This window comes from Nipponia nippon, unplaced genomic scaffold, assembly GCF_047370975.1.
Source record: "Nipponia nippon isolate SJK-2023a ecotype South Korea unplaced genomic scaffold, ASM4737097v1 scaffold_2, whole genome shotgun sequence".
Lineage (NCBI taxonomy): Eukaryota > Metazoa > Chordata > Aves > Pelecaniformes > Threskiornithidae > Nipponia > Nipponia nippon.
Window position 1 is genome coordinate 41,045,341 of NW_028262336.1, and position 27,132 is coordinate 41,072,472.

The following is a 27,132-nucleotide window of genomic DNA, read 5'->3' on the forward strand; positions in this document are numbered from 1 at the left end:
AGCAGCACAGGCAGGAGAGATAAGAACCTGGAATTACTGTAGCAAGCTGAAGCATGAACTTACTAGGATATTAACGTATAGTAGACTACTGCTGCTTCTCTGTAGGGAAGGCCCTACAGAGGGACCTGGACAGGCTGGATCATTGGGCCAGGACCAACCGTATGAGATTCAACAAGGCTAAGTGCCGGGTCCTGCACTTTGGTCACAACAACCCCATGCAACGCTACAGGCTAGGGGAGGAGTGGCTGGAGAGTTGCCTGGTGGAAAAGGACCTGGGGGTGTTGGCTGACATGAGCCAGCAGTGTGCCCAGGTGGCCAGCAAGGCCAATGGCATCCTGGCTTGTACCAGGAATAGTGTGGCCAGCAGGACCAGGGAGGTGAAAGTGCCCCTGTACTCGGCACTGGTGAGGCCGCACCTCGAGTACTGTGTTCAGTTTTGAGCCCCTCACTACAAGAAGGACACTGAGGTGCTGGAGCATGTCCAGAGAAGAGCAACGAAGCTGGTGAAGGGTCTGGGAACTGGGGTTGTTTAGTCTGGAGAAGAGGAGGCTGACGGGTGACTTTATTGCTCTCTACAACTACCTGAAACGAGGTTGTAGTGAGGTGGGTGTCAGTCTATTCTCCCTAGTAACAAGTGATAGGACGAGAGGAAACAGCCTCAAGCTGCACCGGGGAAGTTTAGGTCAGATATTAGGAAAAACTTCTTCACTGAAAGGGTAGTCAGTCCCTGGAACAGGCTGCCCAGGGAAGTGGGCAGCTTAACGATTCTATGATTCTTGAAGGACAGCAAGCTAGACTGAAGAATTTGTGTAGGTAAAATACAGGAATTTCAGCCTTTATGCCTTGTGTTGTGAAGAACAAATTTGTCATTGTTTCTAGAAGGAAGAGGTGCTGTCAGGGAATAAAGTCTGGGACACATTAAAACTTTTAAACAAATCTGGGACTCTCGCTGATTAGAAGCTTTTAGCAGAATATGGGAAGTTTTATGTCTCCATTTAATTTGTTAAAATGTACAATTGTAGAGTTGCATTGTACCCACGTTTCTTTGTGTACAATAGCAGTCATGGACATCAGCAATGCATCCAGGGCAACACTGGACCCCATGTTTTTCAAATTAAACACCATCAAAATATAGAAAAGATAAATAATATACAAAGCAGGACAGAATAGTAGTTTCCTAAGCCTCTCCAACCAAGCAGTTTGCATATCAAATCAAGCAAAACTTTATGTTCCTTATAAACTATTTGTATAAACTGTTGCTTACACCACAAATAATTCTATTTAACAATTTGCTGTCAAATAAAGTGAGAACGAACTCTCCTTGTTATTTTATAGTATTTATTGTTTACTCAGAAAACAGGTCTGCAGCAATTTTCTCTTCCTTTGGTTTCTCATGTACAGTTGATGTACTAACCCAGTACAACTGAGAAAAAGCACCCAGTTCTACTTTATAGGTAGAATCTGCCCAGAGCCTACTGTCAACTCTTTCAAATGCTGCTCTTTTCGCACAGTTCATAATGATATTTAAACCATAACAATTCCTATAGCTTATACTAAGAAGAAAACACTTTGCTTTAAATAATTGTCAACTCCTTAGCAAATATTGCCTTCAATTTTTTACTGTTTTTTCACCTCTTCCATCTCCATCAGCTGCCCTGAAATTCCATAATTCATAATAATAACACAATGACAAACATAATGCGCACATAATAATGAAGATTACATAGCGGCTTATAAAAAAAACAGCTAGGAAACAACGTACACTTTTTGTTGATTGTTTTAATCCTAACAAAGTGCCAGTAATGTGTCTCCAGATTAAATCAATGTGATTTAACTGCCTGGAAAATTAATTTCTTCCTTATTTCTAATAGAATCTTGAACAGAGGTGCATAGTCTTAATGGATAGATTCATTCTGGTAACCAAATGCTAGCAAATTGTCTTGGGGATAGTTTTCCACCAAATGTTTTCACAGTTCTCTAACTTATATTGGTGCATCTGGGTAGACACTCTTATGTCAACCATATGCTTTTATACAATTTAAAGCAGAAAAGAGATTTATGCAAATGACTGAAGAATAGCACATTAATGTCAAATTCAAGACTACAGATTTCTAAAAGTGGCACACAGTACCTTTACGTGCTTTTAGGATCTGTAACTCACCCTAAATTAAGGAAATGCAATACAATATTTTTTTTCTTAAAACATTTTGTGCCAGCTAGTGCCTCTGACAGAAATTAGATTGTTTGTGGTATTTCTTCATGTTGCTACAGGGCTTTTCCATAACAATAAATTATTGTTAAGCATGTTTGTCTACTACAATGAAAACAGGAAAGTGCCAGTAAAATTGCTCATAGAATAGTTTCTGATTAAGTTTAAGAGTAAAATGCTATTATTTCATTCAATGACAAGTGGAAATGAGATTTCAGAAAGAGTTGCATGAAACGTGTACAAGTTAACTAAGAAATGACAAAAAGATTCAAATAAATGATGCCGTTTTGCTACCCATTTAGGTAAGTGGGTAAGGACTCTGATGAATGTTTAATTTACATAACACAGGAAAAGCAGTCAAACTGGTTTACTTCATCATCCACTCAAATCTTTTTCTTTTTTACTATTTTAAGTAGTACCAGGAATCTGTCTGAACCAATACTTTATCTTTTTCTAATATTGCTTGGTCAGTTGTCACAAGCTTTGTGATAGGCATCAGGAAAAAAAAGGTGGCAAAGGGATGTGATGGTATAATGTATTTTGTTTTAAACTGGTTGGCAAATTGTTTAATCAATTATATAAGTTACTTCTCTTTGACTACAAAAAGTTTAATCATAGTTTCTCAGAAAAAATAACAAAGTGTAACAAACTTCATGATATTGATAATGGTAGGTTAAGCAAATGTTTAGTATTATTATCACAACGTAGATACTGAAATGTTAATAAGTGTCCATTGGAGAAAAAAAGCCAAACAAACACACACAAAAAACTCCTGATATTTCAAAATAAAAAAATTGTGTAAACCTAAAGTACCGTAACTTTTTATAATTACATATTGTTTATGCAGTAGATAAAATTGTTTGATGTAGGATTGGATTTGACAAAAGAGCTTTTTGTCAGTTTTATTTGTTCTTGGCAAAATCAGGTTACTGGCAGCTGTCTAAATCAAGAAGGCGGCACAGTCAGGGCTTTAAAAAGAGAATTAAATATCAGTGAGGAACCATTGTGGTGAGCATATTGTTCACATTCATTTTGTTAGTTAGGTAAACTACTGTGATTGAATCAACAGGGATACATTGCTGCATTTCAAATGCATGTGTTACAAGGTGATTCACAAAGAATCAGCCTGCTCCACACAAAGTACAGGCATCTTTAGGTATCCAAAACTGTTATCTACTGGACCTTGATACATAAAAGTGTCTCTAAAGTGCACGTGCACAGTTGCGTAGAAATTTGTGCAGTGTAACTCTTAGATGTCATTACACTGAGCATCATTGTGTGTCCAGCCTGACTTCAAGGCACACACTGATCGTCCATATTCAGGAGAAAGTTCCTTTGGCTCTAAGAAGATTAAAAGAAAAAGAGCGGTATAACAGTGAAAGCAAACTTAAATGCGCTGAAGTCAAGCCACAGGACTGACGGGGAGAGGGTGAAAAAGAAAAAATAGAACAAGAAATAAAATGGCAAGAAATAGTAAAACCACTGAACAATTCAACTGAAAATAATAAAAAGAAAAGCAGCATGGGAAGGAAATTAAAAAAAAAGAGGAGAGGGAAGATAGAAATGTGTTCTAGTGTTAAATAATTTTGTTCTCTCTCCCTTTTAGGGGATTCCCACCTCATATTTAGGGTATGAACTGAAAGCCATTGCCAAGATGATACTAGGAATGCCTTTAGATTTAGGGTGTCTCAGACCTTTAATTTTCTTAGGAAAGCAACATATGATGTAATTGGAAAGTATTTTCTAAAGAATAACGGTGTTACTAACAACTTTGTCAACTTTGTCACAAACAGTTGTGATTTGTTTATTAGTATTCACTGTACTGCATAATTACCTCAAGCACAGCTTTACAAGTCACATCATAACTACTAATATTGATGCAGAAACCTCTGAATCTTTGGAATTACAGCTGAAATAGTGTTCTACATACATTTAAGGGGGTCAGAAGTAATGCTGAAAGTGTCACATTAAGAAATTCCTTTGGGAATTTCTCTTTCCACTTTTTCCTTTTTTTCCACGTTTCTTTTTTTGTTTGATTCAAAAAATATCATAAAGCAGCTGTTCTCGTGTTGTCACTATGCAGTTGCTTCTAGGACCAAAAAGTACAAGTGAGAACAAAGATGAAAACCAATAGTGAACTAGGCCAGAGTTTTCAAGATGATTATGGGCAGAGTCCCCTGCTATTGCAGAAACAGCCCTATTGACTGTGGTGCGGGTTTCCCCCTGTGTTTACCCCATATTTCTTTTTTGCTTCTATTCCACTTGGAAGTTTTCTGAAAGAGTGTGCATAATTTCTCATCTTAGGTAAATCTTGGAAAATAAAAATCAATTAATTGAAGCAAAGAATCATCCTATGAATGTCTTGGCAGTTTTAAGTTGTTATACTAAATTAGTTGAGGTCATTATCAAAGTGTAAAACCATCTGTATGAGAGGTAGAAGTCCTTTAATACACTGTTTTTGCAATTTTTAGTCTGAGAGAATATTGAAACCTTACTTTAACAATATGTCATTCCCTGCTTACTTATGCTTGGGAATCACAAAAAAGAAAAATTAGTGATGTGTATTTATATTATCATCTGCTTTTCTTAGTAGCTAAAAATGCCACATGTTGAAAACACAAAGTACATAGAAGTATCTGCAGTCCATTCAAAATTGTGATTAGCTCTGTGTGTATGAATATGATGAGGTCTTGTCTTTTCTGAGTGGTTTTATTTTTAATATTATACAAACATCTCATTTTAAATTAAGTTTGTTTGCTCATAGCTCTGGGATAAGTGTGTGAAAACATGACATTCAGCAAAACAGTTAAAACAACTTTTGTCCACTTTATACAAAAATACTTTTTAAAACACCCAAATGTCTTCATGGTTTGCTGTGGTTTGTGCAGTACCCAGTATCAAGAAAAATCTGCTTTTTCTTAAGCTGTAGAATCCAGACAAACTTCATCAGCATATGTGTTTCTGTTTAATCATGTGAAAAGTGTCAAATGCATAGAGTACTTCAAAAAAAATAAACTGGGTTCTTTATGGTGATCTGAAATCCAGATGGCCAGCAGCCTTCTCTCATGTTCTGGTGGAAGTTCTCACTTCTTCCTACATATCCTGCATGAGGTTCCCATTTCAGCATTAGGTATTGTAAGTTCAAAGACCATCTCTGCCACTGAGCTAGCTATTTTCTTTTTTTTACTTTGTAAGTAAGGCCTATTGCATAATATGCCATGAGATAAATCAGAAAATTCCCTTGGTTAATTTTGTGTCAATTGAAATAACTGTGGCAATCATGTAATAGTTGCCTTTTTTTTTTTTTTTTTTGGTGTGTGTATGCTGGGGGATAGAGAAAAACTAATTTAAGATGCTGTGAATGCAGGAAAAGGGCTGTTAGAGCATTTAAATGGACCTTTAATTAGCATTTCACTTTATAATAGCATACTGACTGGTGATCGTTTCTGTCATTTAGAAAAGCTGGTGTAGAGAGAACCTCTAATTTCTACAAATTTTAATTCTAAAAATTTTGACGTTCAGGAAGTAGAATTTCCCTTCTTTTTCCTCCTTGCCTTGATTTCCTATTCCAAATGAACAGTCCTGCTGCATATAAGTAGAAGCTTTGTTCTGAGTTATTTTTTCTATAAGTGGTATGGAACTTAAGTTCATACAGGTGCATGCAATAGCACAATTGTTTCAGGCATCTCACTGGAAATAAGCCACTTTGTGATATATTTTTCCTCAGACTGTACATCTTATTGTTGTGATTTACCTGTGTGATCCCTACCCCATAATGTAAAGGTTCTAATGGAACAAAAACAAACAAACAAAAACAAACAAAAAAAACCCAAAACAGTTTTTACTGAGAGGTATAAAAGACAAAAATAATTTTGGGGGAGTTCTCTTCTATAACAACCTAAAAGAAACTGTAAGAAAAGCAAACAGAAAGTATTATAAGAAAAAGCTTAGTCTTGACAGTGCAAACCTCTGCATCAGCTACGACTCCTGTGCAGGACTGTGGGTAAATGCTGCAGCAGCTAGCTGACATTGATCTCTGTGTCCCAGGTTGTACTGGTGTTGATGTTCAAGAGGTCTGTGTAAAATTTGTGCAAAAGCTGGGATACGGCATGCAACTGACTTTCTGTAGTTTAATGAATTCGTAGCTGGCAACTGAGGTGTGGTGGTGTTAAAACAAGTTAACTTCTAGTGTGGTTCAGTTTCTGAACTTTCAATCATAACTTCATGCCTGAAGATCTAATGGACAAGATATATTAAAAAATGCATGAGTAGTAGTTATGTTCATCTTTTACATTCCTGGAAAGCTGTATCCTGCCAATTTTAGCCAGTTCATGGACAAATTTAATTTAATGTTAATATGCAGATTTACTAACTTGCTCTGTAATTTATATTATGCATTTAAAAAGAGAAAACAAGCATATAATGTTCCAGAGTATGATATGCTAAAATATTTGGTTTCTTCCAGAAAAGGTAGATTTAGTATTTTACTTGAAAGCTCATGTATGTAGATAGGATTCAGACACACTTCCTGAGATTGTGAAACCTATCGTAAGTATGAATCCCACAGTGCAGATTGTTGAAGTTATTTCAGTTTCTGCTTATTTTAGCAGTAAACTGTTGAAAATGATTTTACACTTCCCTGCTTGTATATTTTGAGGAATACAAGGAAAAAAATACTCATGCTCTACTGATGATTACAAATATGAAAAGATTTATTTCTTTATTTATAAATATGAACTTTCTTAAACAGGCATACAGTGTTAAAATCTAAACTACAGATTCAGAACTGTGTTGTTGTTAAACAGAGATGAGATAGCTACAGATATGATAGCTTTTAATCATAAAAAGTATAGAAAATATATCCCAATGCATTTAGGAACACTTGAAAAATGGTTCCTCTTGCTTATCTTTTGGTAGTTTTTGATTTTGTTATCGAAAAAGACAATGCAAGCAATACTTTTCTTTAGGAGTGTAGTTCCCCCCAACCCTGCCAACAAAATGCAAAAACCAAAACCCAAAAAAACCCATGAGGGAATGGATTATCAGGCTTCTCACAACTGGAGACAAGCATGTTCTTTAACGGAAGCAGAAGTACTTCAAACAGTCTTTGCTTTCTCGACGTCGTTTATTTGTGTTGATAACTAATGGGAACTCCAAACACTGTGCACTTTTGCAATGCTTCGTATGCTATTAAATGAACATGGTGTATACCTTTGGGGGTGTAGAAGTAAATTTGTTCACAAGTTTTACTTATTAATTGATCTGCAGAATATTACTGTAATGATCTCTAGCAGACAGGAATACAGGAGGGGAAAACAGGCTGTAGAGATGCACTGAAAGGTACTTGTTACAAAAACATGAGATGTCTTTCTGTCTATTCACCTTTGGATTTTTCATTTGGAATTCAGTGGAGAGCAAAAACTTTCACCTCTTTCCATCTGGCCGGTATGTGATGAAGCATTTTGTTTCATGCTTGACATTTTTATGAATATGTGTATGTTGGGTATTTTGCAGGAGCTTCAGGATGGCATTGGGCGACAGCAAACTGTTGTCAAAACATTGAACGTAACTGGTGAAGAGATTATTGAGCAGTCATCAACAGCAGATGCTAAGGTGCTGAAGGAACAACTGGAAAGTTTGAATACCCGGTGGCAGGAGATCTGCAGACAGCTGGTAGAGAAAAAGAAGAGGTAGGTTAAAAGAGAACAAAAATATTGTGAAATTATTTTTGGTTATTTTAGATTTGCTTCTAGCTTAAATGTTCAAAGGAGCTCTTAACTTCTGGAGTTTTCATATTCATAACAAATTATCAGTAATTAAATTTCACATCCACTATCATCTCTTTAATTCTTCTTTTCTGCCCACTCCCTTCCATACTCCTTTTTTTTTTTTTTATTATTCCACTCTTAATGTTTTAAAAAAACCAAACAAGCATACATTATTGCTTGATTAAAAGTAGAACAGCTTGGAGCTTCATTTACAGAATTTATGGTTGATTTTTTTCTATTTGATAGTATGTCATTAAAATATATCTCTGTAGTACTAATAATACCTTAGCTAATTGATACAGTTAATCCTAATCTAATTCACTTCTCATCATTAATGCCATTAACATCTGAATTTCATATGTTGGATAAAAAGAATGGTTTGGTTAATTTAATGTTATTTATAATCACTTTTTTTTGTTTTTCTCATGCAGTCACAGGAAACTAGAGCGTTTGAGTTACAGATAATACAAAAATGGTTTGACTTCTTTAAAAAGAGAATTTCCAACTGAAAAAGAAAAATAAATTTTTGTGGCTGATTATACTAGGTTTTATAAAAGCTTATGTTCTTAACCTAGATGCTAGGTCTAAATTAATATGACATTCTGCTTTAAAATACAGTCACTGGTAGCGCTTTCTTCATGCATGTTTTTTAAAACCCAGAATATTCTTTATAGAGGTACATTAATGAGTGCTAGCGATGTACTAGAAGAACTAGTAGTGTGCAACAGTTTTGTTACTTCTGATGTATCATGTACCCTTTTTTTGGTTTGGAGCCGTGGGGGGCAAAAGCTGTGAAAATGTTCTCAGGAGTGTTAAGGGAGTGTCCTGAAAGGTTATTATCGAGTTTAATCGTGATAAAAGTTTCACGTGGAACATGTTAAAAGAAGATGATGCAACAAGTAAGCTACAGCTGTCAGAAGCTACAGCGGTGCTTTAAATATTTTTCTGCTGTATTTCCAGGTGTTGATGGTAATGTTATTTGTTACACAAGGGAGTCCTTGGCCTTTATTTATCATACTAAAAGCTGTTCTTTTGTACAATGGAAACCCATCTGTGTTTCCAAGCCTTAACTTTTTATGTAAGTGCTAACACTTACAAAACAAAAACACATCATTTTAATAACCCTGTAAGCTGCTTCAGCAACAGAAAGAGATTGGTGGTTGAGCTTTGTCAGAGAATATGAAATACGTTCCAGTTCTGGTAAAGATTGGTATTGTACTTTCCTTCATTTATCAATAGAAATGTGTATCTGAATGCTGTTTTGGCTCAAGGCAGTGTTAGCAGTATATGGAATTTCTTGGCATATTCTATATTTTAAGGAAGGCTAGGATCTGTTAAATGGGAATAATACAGTTATGTTCCCTAGATGAAGGTTCTTAAATAAACACTTGCACATGCATTCCCTGTTTTGGTCTGTTTGGTTTGTTGAGTGGTTGGTTTGTTTTCCTCTGGAATGACAGCTTGTGTAATTTCGAGGACAATGACTGCAGAGACCTCAGTGTACTCTGTATGAATAAATGCATTATACTGGAAGGAATACAGATAGTGTTGTGTTAAACTGTTATAAATACTTCTGAGGTACTATAGTGAGTCCCACGTGCATCAGGATGGAGGATTTTGCACTTCTATTCATCGCTCAGTGTTCCTGGCTGTGTCAGAGCAAGGGAATGTTTTTTGTTCCCAGAGCTTGGAAACAGATCCTACCCTCAGCCTAGCTGCTGCCTCCCAGTACATGCTTTTTCTTCTTTCCTTCATCTTTTCACTCTCACAAACTGGATTTTCAAAGTAAAAGAAACCTAGTTGACAGGAATATATGGCTAGGTCTCAATTATTGATGATCCTAGGCATGAAAAGACCATAGGCTTATCTGCTGCACAGTCTTCGTATAGCTTGGTGTCAAGAGATTTTTGTCTCTTATGCTTTGGCATCTTTTAGTTGTTTGTTAGTTGTTCTAATTTGGTTTTGGCTACAGTCAGATTCTCTCTTTTTAGGACTTGAAACTCATGTTACCCAAAGTGTCTTAATTTTTCATTAAGAGCAAAGATAAGGCAAACAAGAAAAGTTGAAGGAAGTGACCTCTACTTACAGTTCAAAAGAGCTAATATAGTCACAGCATTGTCCATTGCATGTGTTGTACTATGGCAAATTTGTTTAAGTATCTCAGTATAATATAAATTATAATAGATTTGGGTGAATTAAAATATTTTGACTCCTCTTTTTCAGAATAGCTTTAATAGACTATTTTCCAAACAAACTCATAAGCCAGTATGCTTATACTTTGGATGACTTAAGTTTTAATAGTCCTTTAATATTTCTCTGTCTTTCCTAAAAATTAAAATGTTCACAGTTAAAAGAATTATATGATTATGAAGGGGATTCTAAGGTTTTTGTTTAAGTCAATTTTGAGAATAAGAAAATGGAACCACATTTTAAAACCATAATGGAAGAAGGTGATGCTGAAGGGAGAGCAGACTGGGTAGAATACATATTAATTTCATAATTTTGAAGAAAAATAAAATAGATACTAACATTTGGAATCTTCTACAAATCATAAAAGAAAACTTATTCTAAATTTATTAATAGATTCTAGGTTTTATTCTTTGTAGTCAATACATTGTGCTCTGCTTTGAAAGCTGATTCTCAGTAGCTCAAATAGAGGAGTGGTGATCAGTTGAAATTTTGTTTTCTATTAAATTTCTTGGCTCAGCAGATCTCAAGATAAAGGAAGTGGGAAGAAATTAGCAATTGAATGGATTCTAGAAATGAAATCTGACAGTAATTTCAAATTCAAGTGTAATGTTGCTAAGCATTATTTGAATGGCAATGAAATTATATATACTATAAAGTCTATTTTGCTATTGCTTACCAAGATGGAAGACATTTATTTTGATAATTCTGCACAGTTTACAGATGGGGCATTTTGGACGTATTTCTCAAGCCAAATTCAAACATAATCATCAGTTGGGGGGAGGGGGGAGTTACAGTTCTGTTACAGAAGTAACAGAAACCAACATAGGTATTTTTGTAAGGTGTGTGAATGTGAGAATTTAGTTGGATACAGGAGGTGTATGGTGACATTTCCAAGGATACCCATGACTTTAAGCTCTCTCAGGTAGTCAAATGCTGAGCTGATAGCGGGGAAACTCCAAAATTGAGTGGATGGGCAGCAAGTGGCAGATGATCTTTGTCACATACAAATGTGAGGTAATGAATATTTTAGAGAAACAGTCTATACCATGCTTACATGATGCTGAGCTTGCAAATGGCAGTTACAACTCAAGAAAGTTATCCTGGTATTGTCACTGATGGTGTTTGCAGGCTCAGTATGGAGAGGCAGCCAAAAAAGCCATAAAACTTTAGGTAGCATCAGTAAGGGTATCGAGAACAAAACGATAAAAGTGTTGTTTTGCTGCCATTGAACATGTGGCATGCTCATGTTGAGTACTGTGTGCAGATTTGCTCTCTGCGTGTCAAAGGGTATGATGGACTTACAGAAAGTAGAGATGGAGGAAGGCAGGCAACTAAAATGAACGAGTGTTTGGAGTGGCTGCATTGTAAGGAGAGACTAAGAAGCTGCGTATCTTCAGTCTGGAGAGAAGTCTCAGGAGGGATATGACTGAGGTTTACAAAATTGAAGTGGTGGGTAAACTGAATGTGGAACAACGTGTTATTCACTTAATTCCTCAACACCAGAAGTAAAGGTTACTTGTTGATACTGTAAGAAATAGTAAAATCAATTTAAAAGTTACTTTTTTACATTATGTTTTCTGAATGTCTGAGGTTTGCTGGCCACAGAAGGTTATGGAGGAAAATATGTCTCAGCCCTATAAAATCCTTAATCTAATGACAGTGGATTCTGGGGGAGTATGAGGTGAACGGACCAAAGAAAGTGGCCAGTCTTCTGTGCTCCCCTCAATTACCATCTCCTGTTAGCAGTGTTGGTGGCAATCTGTTGGGCTAACTTTTCTGACACACTCGGGCATTTTTCATGTTCTGATGCACTGATTATATTTTTGGGGGGGGGGGGTGGTGTGGTGTGTGGAAATTCTACAGAATTACTTTGCCAATTTTCCTGAGGATGCACTGTTAAATGGTCTACTATTTATTCTCTATGAGAATATAATATTATCACTGCATTGATAAACACTGTAAATTAAAAATATTTCCTGTAACCATTGTGAACCCTGTGGTTGGTTGACTTGAAAGAAAAGATTGATATATGATATAATTCTGAGAGTTTCAACTGTTAATCCAGTTTTCATGAATAATTTGGAATAAATATTAAACTACCTGCATAATAAGAACTGTAAAACTGAAATTCTATAAATAACTAAAACTGATCGTCGGTTCACTAGACACTAATATTAATTGTAGTGGTAGTCTGGCAGATTTAATGAATGAGAATGATTTGGACCATAAAAGGACAACTTAATTAAAAACAGACAAGAAAACAAACCAAATCTCAAAACAATTTGAGGAACCTGTACTGCTCTCCAGTAAAAAGAAGCTATTTTTTAAGTTTTAAAAGATCAAATGCTGATCCCAGGCAAAGCACAGACTTAAAATTGGCTTTGAATCTCCTTTCTTTGGTACTGAAGATCAAGAGGTTATGCTTGAGTTATGTTTGTGTAGGATGTTATCTTTCATTTACCTTTATCAAAGAGTTTCAAAGCTATAGAAGTTTGAATTCAGTGTTTAATGTTTCAGTATCTTGCAGTTTAATCCATCCAGCTAAGAAGTAGGTGAAAATGTAATTTTAGCACATCTAGTCATTTTATCTTACTGCAAACTTTGGAATAGACCATGCAGTTGAATAAAGTGAAACTTGATTGAAAGTCTGATACACTGATAGTTAGCAAATTGGGAATTTAATTGAGTTTTTGTTAGCATTTTGCTGCAAGCAGCATGTTTTGGAGAAGTTTGAGTTTTTACTCTGGAACAGTGTTACTCAAACTGAAAGGGAGACTTTGGAGACTAGGGGAAGTTGCAGTGATCCCTTGAATAGATGCTACTAACCCCAGACAAGAGGGGGGGGGGGGGGGGAAACCCCGTCTGTTTGTTCCTCTTCATACTCCAGCAATCATTTTGAATACAAAATCTTCTAAACTGCACCATCAGAAGATCTTTCTGCCTTTTTTGTCCCCTGAGATGCAACAGGCCGTATTATGCTGTGCATGCCTGTAGTGAGTCATGCCACTGGGACACGTGAGTTTTTTGGATGACTTAAGGAGGCAGTGGCTTGCCATTAGGGCACTTGTGCGCACTGAAGTGCCTGAGTGGCGGCAAGCCCCAGGGCTGCGGCTGCAGTGTGGTGCTGAGCCTTCACTCCCACTGCAGGAATGCATGGGCCAGGCAGAGCTAGTCAAGGGAATACATATCAGGAGGAGAAGCAACATCTCACGTAGGAGCTTGACAAGGTGAAGGCTCATAAATGAGGTTGTCGACAGACTTGTAACAGTGGTGCTGGCTGGTCTTTGTATTTTCCATCTTTGTGAAAAATTTCTTGTGTAATCTTTGAAAACAGATGCCCAGGAATTAGATTCCTTCACTGTTTCAGAAGTAATCAGTTTGGGGCTTTTTATTCATCACAATCTGACATTTGTTAAAATTGGGTTCTGTTGAATGGAAGAGAATTTTTCATTTTTTTAGCTACAAATACATTTGCACTTTTAATGAGCTTGAACCTGCAGACTTTCTGTTCAGATCTCTACTCAAGCGAGTTTGAAGTAATTATGGAAAGAATGACAGAACAAAGGATGTTTACCAGAATACTTTCAAATACTTTTCTGAATACAAAACCACAAGCTTTCTGTTCTAAATAAAAAATTATTGTTATAAAGTAAATATACTTTTTAATATTTTTTTCATACCTTACCTTCATTAAAGTATTCTTTTTTGTTTTTTTTTCCCATAACACACTACCTACCAGTGATTAGTTTCCTTCACCTGAACACTAAGTGTATTGAAGGCTGTGATTAGTTTCTCATTGCAATTTAAAAGCTGGCTTAGGATGAAGAGATTTCATGACAGTTAAGTCAATAAATATATTTTTTCTTTCCAACATAAAATTAGATACATATTGAATTTTCAGAATTTTCTTTTTTTGACTGTTCAGATTTCTTACAGTAAATCACTAGAAAAGAATCACTCTGGTATAAATTTGTATTATGTTTACAAGTAGCGTAGGAAACTTCTTACTGTTTAGTATTTACATCTGACGTTTCTAAAGTTTCTGCAATACTTTTCCATTTCAATTATTTTATTTAAAGTTCCTTACCCAAATGAAGCATACTTGCACATTCTTTAGAAAAAGAAAGAAAATTAATTCTCTCTCAGTAAATATTTTGTCTAAATTGTCAAGTTACTATTTTGGTGGCTTCTTAAATCCTCAGTAACAGCTAATAAGTGCGCTAATTCCTAATCTTAGAAATATCATAAATACAAAATCAACAACTGAAGGTTAAAAAAATAAAAAGGCACCAAAACATTGTTGGAAGTGCAAGTGGGAATATGAGTCACAAGTGCAGATCTGACACCTCCCAAATAAGTCCAACATTACTTGTGTGCAGTTACAAACTGTAAACATCTTATGTGTTTCAGAAACTATTTACGGGTTGCTATGGTATTCGTATGACATTGTTGACTATGGAGAAAATACATGAGCTGCAATATGCATTTCATATGGTTTCTAGAAACTGTAAATGTAAGCTTACTTGAAATGGGCCATGAATGTTTATGTAATAGTTAACCGTTATAACTAAGGATAAATGATAATAATAAAAAAAAATCTGTCTGGGGTATTTTGTGGACTACCATAAGAATTTGTTATTGATTCAGTTTAATACTGTTAGGAAAACTAATCCCTAATGTATGAAATACCATATATACAAAATGCTATTAGGAAAAAATAATTATTTTAATTAATTTAATTTACTACTTAATATTAAATACTGAATATTAATACATTTGCTTCCAGAAGTATAAACTATATAAAATTCATTTAAACAGCTGTGCAGTCATAATAGTTGACCAAGGGCCCTTATGAATTTAGAAACACAAACAGAAAGCTGCGGTGTTTTAATAGGAAAAACACAAAGTAATGTGCCTGAGAATAGCAGTCATGTAGAAGACCAAAAGTCACATATGAAATTCTGTACTTCTCTGCTATAGTTAGAGAATTTTCCATCAAACAAGATGGGTTACATCTCAGGGTTAACAAAATAAACCATTTGCTGACAGAGAAGCAGTTTAAAAGGTCTTTGTGAACTTAGTCTGGTTTAAAAGGATAAGGCAGTAGTATACAACAGCATGCAGATCTGTGCTGGAAATGGCTCTGCCTGGCTCCATAGGACCAGCTGCTGAAATGACATCTTATTCCTCAGTCACCTGCTTATCCAGCAAGATGTACTCCCATCTGCTTTCTCAAGAGCTGCTCTGTCCATGTCTGAGTCAACTGGTGGCTCGTGCTCCTTATTCCGGTTTGTTTAGGCTCAGATTTGGAAGCCCATACTCCCTTAGTAACAATTTACTGTTAATTTGTCATTGCTGCCATAAATTTAAACACCTAGAAATTACATGTGTCTGTTGTTCCAAATGTAATTATGGTGATAGAAATCAGCTTGTTCAAAAGGTGCAATCAGTCATTGAGTTAAAACTTTTTATTTGATTAGCTGGTTCAGCTAATATAGGAGGTGCTTTATTTTAGTGGCTTGCATAATATGATACTTGTCATGCAGGATGTTATTTATAATAGAAGTAATGTTCTAGCAGGCCAAGAACAAATTGTAAAGTAAATTATGAAGTGCACCTGCAGCTCCCCTTAATTGCAATGGACCTTTTAATTACTATACTACATACTGTTCCTGACTAGAATAAGGAAGTAGATCTTTATGGAACAGTATTTGGGTTTTTGTCTGAATTCTGAAACCCTTCTGTGCATGCATGCGCGCGCGCGCGTACACACACACACACACACACACAGAGTAAACATCTCGAATTCCTAGAAAGTTTTAGGTTCAAAACATCCCACATTGCTCAGACAATAAAACTCAATCCTACTGATCAACATTTAAATTAGTCATCAAAGTAAAAATCTTTCCTTCATGACTAGGAAAAGTTTTAAATGTTTTAAGGGTTGCAGTTGAATTCATGAGGGTGATAAAACTGACAGTGTACTTAAGATGAAAAAGGAAACTTGCCAATTCCTATCTCTGCTAGGAGACAAGAAATCTTTTTGATTTCTCATTCAAAATACTATACAGCTCAATAATTTTGCTCTCAGGTGCATTGAGTTGAACGCTCTGCCTTTTCTGTGCCAGAATTAACATATTTAAAATTGTATCTTTCTCAAGTTTATCCTTAGGGTCCCATCACATAATGCCTCCACTGAGCTATGTGCTTTACAAATGAGTAGAAGTGATAGGAAACCAAAAAAGTAAAGATGTTGCTGAGAGCTTAGGTTCTGGGGAATCTGGTCTGGTTGAGGAACAGAGGTTTTATTGTGCCGTTCTTGGCATAGCACTGGATGACTGATTCCCAGACTTCCACATCATCAGGGCAGAGGGGGACACTGCCTCAGAAAGGAAGCTAGTTTTTCTTCATTTTTATAGTTACAGATCTCAGCACAGATTAGCATCTGCCTCAGTTTCACAAAAATAAATGTTTTGATTAGCTGGTTTTAGATAACCTATTTTGGCTTTAGAAGAGCATTTGACCTCTCAAGTACACATACACTTCTCAGTCAGGAATGCTGTGATAAATGTAATGCTGTAAAGTTGGTCCTTCTCTACATGTCTTATACAACCAAAATGGGTAAGCCTGTATGCATCAGGAAGGTCCAGAATTTCTGGCTGCCTAACAGTGCTCCAGAAGAGATTCAGAGCTGTAGTACATAGGCACAAGAAATATTAGAGTCCATCAACATCAGGGCTTTTCATTGATACGGCTTGCATTTCCAGAAATCCTAGACAAACAACAGTTCCGGAAAACAGTCGTGCAGGTTTCCATAAGAAAATTTAAGACAAAACCAGGAAAGCAGGGCTGTTAATTGGCTTCTTTTGCTATTTATGGTGTTCACTTTTTTTATATATTTGTTTGTATAAATGTAAGTATATGTGTGTATATATGTGTATACCTGTATTTGTTTGTCTATATATGCACGTGTGTGTGTATATACATATATAAAAACAAATAGTTTTGGAGCATTTTGTTGTTTTTACAGTAAATATCTTCTCTTTCCTTTTCCTCTAAAGAACAATTTGGCACCAGCGGCTTGTGTTTGTTTAATCCTTAGGAAGTTACTGTGGAGTAATTTGTTTATGAGCTTAAAAAAGAGCAGTCGTGGGCTCACATGTCTAGTAAATATTAGAATATACTGTGTTAAGAACGAAACCAAATAAATCTGCTTGCTGATTTAGAATTCCATTCTAGATCTAAAGCAGAAACTTGATCTAGAACTTTTATTCGGAGCCTGTTCAGAGCAGCAGAAATTTGCCAAGCATTTCAGTTAATATAATAATTTATTTTTATAAACAGTATTTTCAGGCTCTAAGTGTAGTTATGAATATTGACTTTTGTGTATTGAAGATATACTTTCTCTTTGGTAAGATGGTAAGTCATTTTTAGAGTGAAAGTTTTTATTGGACATCCAGTAGATCAGTTGTCAGGTGTTTTTTACTGATGCCTATTTAACTATACAAAACATGTTGGGACTAGCTGTCATGTTCCTACTGCCTTTATTGTTTACAGAAAACATCAACTTTTTAATTAGGACCCATTTTGATGAGGCCTCTGATGCAATATTTTCCAGCTTCGAAGCACTTTTGAAATATAAAAATTACATTGCATAACAATGATTTCATCAGCTTTGCTTATGGCTTTACAGTATCAACAATTCTAATTTTGCAGTAGATATCTTGACTAAACAGTTTATGCTATTTAATAGCATTGAGTTCCTTTTTCTAAAAGAATCACAAATATTACCTTTCCTATCGATCACCCTGAATTTTAAGTCTAAGATTAGGTGTGATTTTCATATTATGGATCATGAAATCTTACCCTCATTATCTTCTTCTTTAACTGCTTGGCATTTTAACTCAATTCACCAGGCGGTAAATCTAGCTGATTACCTAACTGATAAGCAGGCTTTTGTCTTCTCTCCTCAAAGCAAATCAATACTACCTTTGTGAAAAATCAGCTGCCGTTGGCCAAAAGGCTGTGGCCAAACACTAAAGTGGGTTAAATTCAGCTACCTAGTTGATCAAATAATTATTCTTTCTAATAAATTTCAATTTCTTAAAAAAATAATTAAATAAATCAATACAATTAAATAAATGATCTTATCAATCAACATTTTATTATAGCCTTTTTTTTTTTTTTTATAATAACCTCACAGATTTAATTTTGAAACAGGTAATTTCTGGTCTGCAGTTACAACATGGGAAATCATAAAAAGGAGCTGTTCTTGAAGACAACAGTATGTTTAAAAGTTGCAGTGCTGGTTTCTGAAACCACCTAGAAACATGGGCAAGAATTTTTTGCCGCAGGAAAATAGGACACAGTGTATGTTAGTTTCCAAAGTCCACACACGTCAGTGCAAGTCTTTTCTCTGGCAATATAAAGAAACGTAAATCATACAATCATAGAATCGTTAAGGTTGGAAAGGACCTCTGAGATCATTGAGTCCAACCTGTAGATCTTTACTGTTTGTCTGTTGCAAAAACCTAAACCTATTTAATTTATACAGGGGGAAAAAAAAAAAAGGTTTTGTCTAAATAGCTTAAATCAGGGAGAGATACAGCCTGAAGAAAGGTGGAAAAGCACTTCATCTCTATGTCTTTCTTCAGCTGGGAAGAGCTGCTGACCACACAGGTACTGATCCCACGAGGTGGTGGCTGGAGTCCATGTTGCATTAACTTCTGTCACACTGTGGTTGCAGCTCCTGAGGGACAATGTATTCTATTGTGAAATATCTTAACTTCTGTCCTGCATGCATCCTTCAAACTCTTAGGTGTGTGGTGGTAGTTGAAAGTAACAAATGGTTTGACATTTCTCAATTATTACTTTCTGAAATCTTTTTAAACCTCTTGGACTTGCCACCAGGCCAGTTTTATTTAGTCTCTTTATGCTTCTCTGTGATCTAATTCTGCATAAGGACTTCTCCTGAGCCTTGTAAATCTGTGCTCAGTCACGTGTTTGGTTGTGAAAATTTCACTTCTGGATTTCTTTGGACTGTGGAGTACTGTTTAATTCAGTTCCACTTGCAGTAGAACTGTGAAGTATAGATTGCTGAGTTAGTTTTTTGTGAAGTGCCATGTACATGAATGAGAATCCCCCCCACAAGTGTGCAAAAGATAGTTAATGACAGTGTTAATGTGTCCCCTTGTGGGCAGCTGGCTTTCCAGTCAAGATTTAAAGCATGGTGGGAACAGGAGAAAAATGTCATCTCCAAGCTCCTTTTCTTGACTTGTGAATTAAGGTTATTTTCCACAGCTATGCCTATCTTTGCTCCTGACTCTTGGCTGGTACAATAGGGTTCTCTTTTTTTTTTTTTTTTTTTTTTTTTTTCTTTTTCTATCAATACACGCTTCCCAATAAGCACTTAAGAGTGTCCTCCTCCTTGTCTCCATAGTGTCTTTTGGTTTCTCAAAAGAGACTAAACCCTATAATACCCATGTTGTTGTAGCCTTAGAGCATGCAACTCCTCATTATCTGGTTCTTGAACACTAACTGACAAAAAGTTGTCCTGCGTGACGGTAGATTTAAATTTATTGCTTACCTAAAATTCCAGCTACAGTCTATCTGAAATGCTTGAGATAATAGCACTCTATGGATATATCAGCTGAGCTAGGAAAAAAGCATCCTCCATTTAAACCTGTACTGGCTTTTACTAATGTCCTTTACACAACTTTGTATATTTTCTTATGACTGAATGCATGATTTATTATTGGACTTCATAATACTTAATAACACATTCTGTACTTGCTTTTCCGTATATATAATTTTTTCAGCAATAATCACTGCAAATTCATTTCCTGAAAAAGTATTAAGAATATTTATAATTCACAACCAATATTTCAAGAAGAACTTAGTGCTTTTTAGTTATCTAAATCCATTGAATTGACTCAGGAAATAAAATATCTAGCACTTAATTGTAGATGGAAAATTTTAATTATCCCATTCATTATTATCACTACTACCTGCTTAAATAAATTCTATACAAACCATTAAACTTGAAGATAAACAGAGAAATAATGCTTCATATTTTAGAAATGAACAGAGAACATCTTTAAACTGTGCTGTAAAAAAAAAAAAACAACCTGAAAGTGTGAGCTACTTATAGTAGCTCGATAGTCAAGAGTGTTGTCTTTGGTACTTTACTCTGGTTTTTAATCTACTGTTTCGGAGAGGGGTCTGTAGAGCTTATGGAGTGTTTATTTATCTAGTATAGCAATTCTCATCTTGCAAGGATGCCATGTTAAGGAAATGCAATAAACACCAATAAGTTGGAAGGCAAGTAAAGCACTAGCAAAACTTTTGCTAGTTTGCAAGTTGTGTAAAATAATAGTTAAATAGCATGCTTCTGGTTTTATTTAATAATAGTCAGCATTCCAACAGCAGAGTCTTTCCCTCCTCCAAAATATTAATCTATAAAAATTTCTTGCTTATACCATGAAGTCAGATGATTCCATTGCTGTGAAATGAAATTAATTCAGCTCATATGCTTATACCCTTCCTCACTATTAGAATTTTCACTGCTGACCAAACCAGGCTTCTCCCATTTTACACTGTAACCAGGATGATGTTAATTAAAAGTCATTTTACAAATCGTACAATTTTTCTTCCTTTGTTTTCCCTCTAACCAAATGCTTTTACTTAAAACATTAAGCAAGCAGCTTTCTTTCATTGTAAATAAATGTTTCAAATGTGGAACACTTGAAGTCACTTGAATACTGTTATTCTCTGGAAATTACAGTGAGGGGAAAAAAAAAGTCATATAAGATTTTAATGACTTAAAGTTAGGGTTCTTAATATAGGGTGAAATGTTGCATGGATTTGGATGTACAAACTTCTATAAGATAGATAATGACTGTTGGAAATTTCTAAATTTCTCTTCTCCTTCGATAAAAGTTTTTAATCTATACTTTCTAAGCTATTTTCAGACTGTGCATGTGTGCAGGCAAGTGTGTCACACAACAATTGTTTTCAGTATTTTTTTTGTTAGATGGTGTGAAGCTGACACTTTTTATTCTCTTTTTCCTGAAGCTTATTCACATAGCTTTTCTAAAGAGACATCTTTGCTTTAAGTCAGCCATCAGAAAACAGTCTCCTAAAAAAGAAAAAAAAAATTGTACATAAATGATGGCCTAGTTTAAAATAAATGTCATTCTATTTGAATTCTCAGAGTGTTCTATGGGCACTGACCATCATGGCAAGTATGGGAGAGCAGAGAAAGTTAAAATAATTTTCATTCTAATACATTTTTGCATTCAGAAATAATATATTAATAATATTGACCTTGATTCTCCACTGTAATATTGAGTTGTATTCTTAAAACACTACTACAGCCTCTTATTATGTGTAATAAATGACCTAACCTCTCAACCTGCAACCTCTCAAACTAAGTTGGATTTTGGAAAAAACAATCATAATTTAAAAAAAAAAAACAAAACCCTGGTTTTACATCTCTTTCTTTGCTCTCAAGTAACCTTAATAAAATAACAGCACCAAAAAAAAACCCCTATTATTTAATAGGTTAATAATTATTCTTTAATTTTATTAATAATTATTTAATCTTTCCATACAGGTAAGACTCAGTGTAACCTCAGTTTTGTGAATAAGTTTGGAGGATAAATTACAGATGATTTATATAAAACAGAGGGTTTTCTCCTGCAGAAGAGATCTGCCCATAATGTTAATCTCAAAGGGCTCACATTCTTCTAATGCTCTTCCCTGCTGCCCTTGAAATTTTTCTCTTGTGTCTCTTGATAACTTTGGAAGCTTAGGCACAAAAGTTCAGATCTCCATATATTTATACAGTCGTGGTGAAAGTAGTCTTATCTGACTTTAGACACCTGCAATGTTTATGTTGGTCATCTGGATTTCCTTTAATTAATAAAAGAAAAAAGTTGTATGACAGAATTGATCTCTTCCTATTGTAATCATCTAAGATGAATCCATGTATCACACCCTAGAAATGCCAACTGGCATTCAATGAAGAGAATCTGGGTGAGAAATTCAGCAGTTAGGTTGTAGATGTAGACAAAGTAGACATCTGAAGTCAGGTGAGATAAATCCTATCCTATTCCTTCTTATGGACTATAAACCTTGCCTACTTTTTGTGGATCTCGACTGGAATGCTTTACACAAAGTATGTGGCATGGTCACCAAAATATCTGTTTGTATAACATGTTCAAATGGGTTTAAGTGTCACTTTTTACAGATTCAGTTTGGTAAAATTTGGTGCTAGAATTCTTAGTTTCTGACTCTGAGCTTCCTTGCTGTTAGTTCACACAAAAATCTAGTTCTAGTTTTGGTGTGCTTGTTTGGTCCCTGCCATATGTAAGCCAGAAGGCGAATTAGTGATGTTGCAAATTATGAATTGAGTTTTTCTTTTAAAATACATTAATGCCTTGGTAAAAGGGTGCTGGTCTGATAATTTTGATATGAAAAAATCTATGGCACACTTTTAAAAACAATTAATATAAATGATAAGAGTTAATTTTCCGTAGTCTTTCTTTTAGTATGGATGAGCACTTCAACATAAAAATAAATGTACAGGAACATTAATGTCATGTTTTTATTACAGGCTAGAGGAAGAAAAGCATATTTTATCAGAATTTCAAGAGGACTTGAACAAGTTGATTTTATGGTTAGAGGAAGCAGACATCGTTATTGGTATTCCCCTTGAACCAGGGAATGAAGACCAGTTAAGAGACTGCCTTAGCAAAGTAAAGGTATCGTGAGTTTTATTCTTAATGTTTTCTTAATTTATCAATTCTACATTGAAGAAAACTCAATGTTGTTTTTAGAGAAGGCTTCTGCTGTCAAACACGGCATCCATATAACTCTTTTAGATAAATTAAAGCAGTGGGCTTTCAAAACAAATAATTACTGATCATACTAAAATGGGAAAAGTAGTGGAAAATATACTGAAAGGAAAATACCTATCCTGTCACTAGGTAATTAATCATTATCTTTTTAATCCTCATTTCTTAACTGAGAACTTGACTGTTTTATCTGTAAAACGTTTCTCTATAGGTGTCTTGTTAATCTTTTATAACTTCTCGATTATGAAATGGTATTCAGTATTTCACAAGAGTATCTAGAATTCCATGCATAATTATAAATGTCAACTGGTTAAAGTATCACTGCAACATTTTCTAGACTAAACATCTAGACTACTTTTAGAAAATGTTTAAACAAAAAAACCAACAGAATATTAAACGTTTGTTTTTGAAGGCTAGAATATTTTCATGAAGATATTAGAGCTTTTAGACTATGATACTGCTAATAAATATATCCAATAGAAGTTGCTCGTTTAGTTTCTAAAATGTGCCCAATAGAATGACTGTACTTAACTTGCACAATAATAAATTAAACTGTAATTGGAAAATGCATACTACATAGAGAATGCCTGCCGACAGGTTTCCTGTCCTCTCTTGAGGATAAGGACTGGTTATCCTTTACGCCAGTCCAAGGTGAACAAATTCAGCAAGTGATGGAATAAAGCACTAAAGAATATGAAGGAAAATTGTCAGAGTTTCTTCTATCCTTCTTTCAACAAAATCTGAAAAAATCTAAAAGATTCTTCAGTAAAAATCTATCTTCAATTTCTTTTTCAATAAACAAAAATAAGATAAATAGTACTGCATAGCATTTGAGGAAATGAAGACTTAACCATGTGCTGAGTTTGTCCCTCTGGCTGTTTAGCATAAGATGTCAGCAAGTTGGACAGAGAATTTTTGAGGCTTTGTCTCCATTGTCAAGGATATCAGAACAAATGCAAAGAAATATTTACAAGGGGTGTTAGATGCATCTTATAATTTGCAGACATGATTACAGGTTTAAAGTCTAAATTGATTGCTTAGAACCATGAAGGCTCCCCTTCCTCATTTATACACAAATATTTCCCAATTGTAACATTCCCAAGGGATACATAATCCAAAATTAAAGGTGTTAGCATCTCTTATTTGTATCTCATTTTTACAGTCCACCTTGTTCTTTTGGAGCTACGCAAAAGAATACATCCTAATGCAGCAAAGAATAACACATTGGCTTGTACTGTGGCTCATTTCATGCCTACCTGATTATGCTAACAAAAAAACAAAAACAAAAACAAAAAACAACAAAAAACTTGAAGAACTTTGTCTTTTAGTTACATTATCCTTACTTGATATATTAAGTTACTTTGACGATATAAGTTTGCAGTAACTGCATACACGATGGTGAAGTGGTACATTTAGATGATGCCTTGCATCCTTTGGCTTTACTTTTGTGGTTTTGTTTGTTTTTTTTTTATGAACATACATGAACATTCTTAATTATGAGGTTAGACTGGAGGGCTTTTTACCCCATAACATCTGGGTGATTGTGTTCACAGCATGGAACACGTTAAAACCCTTTTCCAAAGTGTTTGCTCCTTATTATATTAAAATATTATTAAAATTCATATACATGAGCTATTATTGAGTGTCCAGAAGTGGAACTTATCACGAAACAGTGATTAATATCCTGAGAAACCCTGTATTTTGGCTTTTAGGACTCTCTTTAGGCTTGATCCACTAATACAGTCTCTTTTGGGGGTTTTAGCCTTCTACATTCAGAAAGCAATGGTTATTTTGTCTTGAATTGAGTTTATTCCTGCAGCTGATACACAAATCGATAAGGGTGAAGATAAGAGAGCTGAAAATTCTACCACAGTTCATCTTAACTGCTGTATTTGTCTGTTCCAGTTAAGAGTTGAAGAGCTGCTGCCACACAAGGGAATACTTAAACGATTAAATGAAACCGGAGGAATAGCACTTGGAAGTGCATCACTGAACCCAGACAAAAAACATAAGCTTGAGAGTACACTGAAGGAGGCTAACCATCGCTTGTTAAAGGTTAGACATACTAGTGATATAACTGTGGTATAAAATTTTAATCTTCAGCAAATATTTGTATTATATATTTTCTGATATGTACTATTTTTCTCTGTATGAAGAGACATTTGTATGCATAATGAACCTGAGGAAGAAAAATGTGTACAATACACTGCTGTGAGAAACAATGATAGCAAACCAAGACCATTAGCACCTGAAGTGATGATGTTGCATCCAAATATACTCCCTAAATTACAGGTCTGCTGCTTAAGAGTGGAATGCAGAGCATCATTTTTGTAGCCTGGTTGTTTTGAGGGTACAGAGAATATTCTAGCTTTTGTGACTCAGGTGTGTGAGAGGCAGTAACAAATGGCTGATTGCCTTTATGGAAACACTTCCCAATTCTCTCCTCTCCCCAGCCCCTAGGTGGAAGCTGCAACCACTGTTTCATGTTCCACCATGCTTCTTCCAACCTTGAACTTTGAATTCTGGTTTCTGTGTAGCAAAGTACCATTCATTTTGCTTTCTGGGATCTCCATACTCACGGAGAGAAGTAAGGGAGGATTTTGTTATACTTTATTGTTGAAGTAGCATATTTTTGTGTTGGAAATTCGTGACAATGAATAGCAAATCTGGTAAAGAGAGGCAGACAATTTGAGTGCTCTCCATACCTTATGTAGCAGAAATGGTAGAAAGCGCTGTCCAGAGGACCACCACCCAAGGTATGCAATAGTCTGGTGAGAAAAGGTCAGTGTAGAATCATCTGAAGAGTTTCCCTTGAGACTGATATCAAAATCAGAATCTGGGAAATTAACCTGTGATACGTATTTGTTAAAGTTACCAGAATGCCAGGGAAAAAAAGAAAGAGGGATTCGTTGTGTTTAGTTCTGGGAAAAAAACAATGAGAAAATCTTCTGAGTATCTTACTGAAAAGACAAGATAGAGTTTCTGGTCAAGAATATTGCAGCCTGTTTTTTTGGTTGTTTTTTGGGGTTTTTTTTGTTACCGTTTCTGTGAACACAGTTGAATTTCAAGCACAGACCTGGGAAATAAACAGAAACTTATTTGATGCGGAACTCTCATTAGTTTCTTCCTAACAGAAACAGTCTGGCAAGGCTCAGAATATCAGCTAATGGCTGAAGCAAAAGTGGATAATACATATTGATCACATTCACAAATTCCAAGTTGGACACATAAATCATTATTGGGGTGCTTGGACAGAAGTATCTCGTTCTTTACAAATGGGTTTCTGAAATCAGTGTATACAGAAGAATTCACAGCCGCACCTCGAGTATTGTGTTCAGTTTTGGTCCCCTCACTGCAAGGACATTGAGGTGCTGGAGCATGTCCAAAGAAGGGCAACGAAGTTGGTGAAGGGTCTAGAGAACAAGTCTTACAAGGACCGGCTGAGGGAATTGGGGTTGTGTAGTCTGGAGAAGAGGAGGCTGAGGGGAGACCTTATTGCTCTCTACAGCTACCTGCAAGGAGGTTGTAGCAAGGTGGGGGTCAGTCTCTTCTCCCTAGTAACAAGCGATAGGATGAGAGGAAACAGCCTCAAGCTGCACCAGGGGAAGTTTACGTTAGATATTAGGAAAAACTTCTTCACCGAAAGGGTAGTCAGGCATTGGAACAGGCTGCCCAGGGAAGTGGTTGAGTCTCCATCCCTGGAGGTATTTAAAAGACAGGTAGACGTGGTGCTTAAGGACATGGTATAGTGGTGGACTTGGTAGTGTTAGGTTAACGGTTGGACTTGATGATCTTAAGGGTCTTTTCCAACCAAAGTGATTCTATGATTCTAAGATCAAAATAGTGATATTTACGAGCTGAAGTAATCATATACATAGCTGAATTTAGGCACCACAATTTGAATATCTGAGCTGTAGTATTAAAAGGACAATATTAATTTTCAGGGAAAAAAATAATTTTACTTTTAGTAAAATTTGCACAAATACATTCTAACAAAATCTAATTTGTCTCTGAATTTAAGCTTTTACTGATTAGTCATATACCTGAAAACTTTGCATTTTCATTTTCTGCTTGCTGATGCAGAAATGTTCCAGGTTACTTGTCACAC

The 27,132-nt window shown here is 35.4% G+C and overlaps 1 protein-coding gene across 8 annotated transcripts in view; it reads left to right on the forward strand.

Moving 5' to 3' along the window:
- Positions 1-27,132, forward strand: part of DMD (dystrophin) — a 1,304,666-nt gene that overhangs the window by 859,952 nt on the left and 417,582 nt on the right. For all 8 annotated transcript variants that reach the window (XM_087759563.1, XM_087759562.1, XM_087759568.1 and 5 more), the window contains 3 exons: positions 7,724-7,899; positions 22,784-22,931; positions 24,930-25,079. In XM_087759563.1, coding sequence (XP_087615689.1) covers positions 7,724-7,899; positions 22,784-22,931; positions 24,930-25,079 — 474 coding nt within the window. The remainder of the gene's footprint in view (positions 1-7,723; positions 7,900-22,783; positions 22,932-24,929; positions 25,080-27,132) is intronic.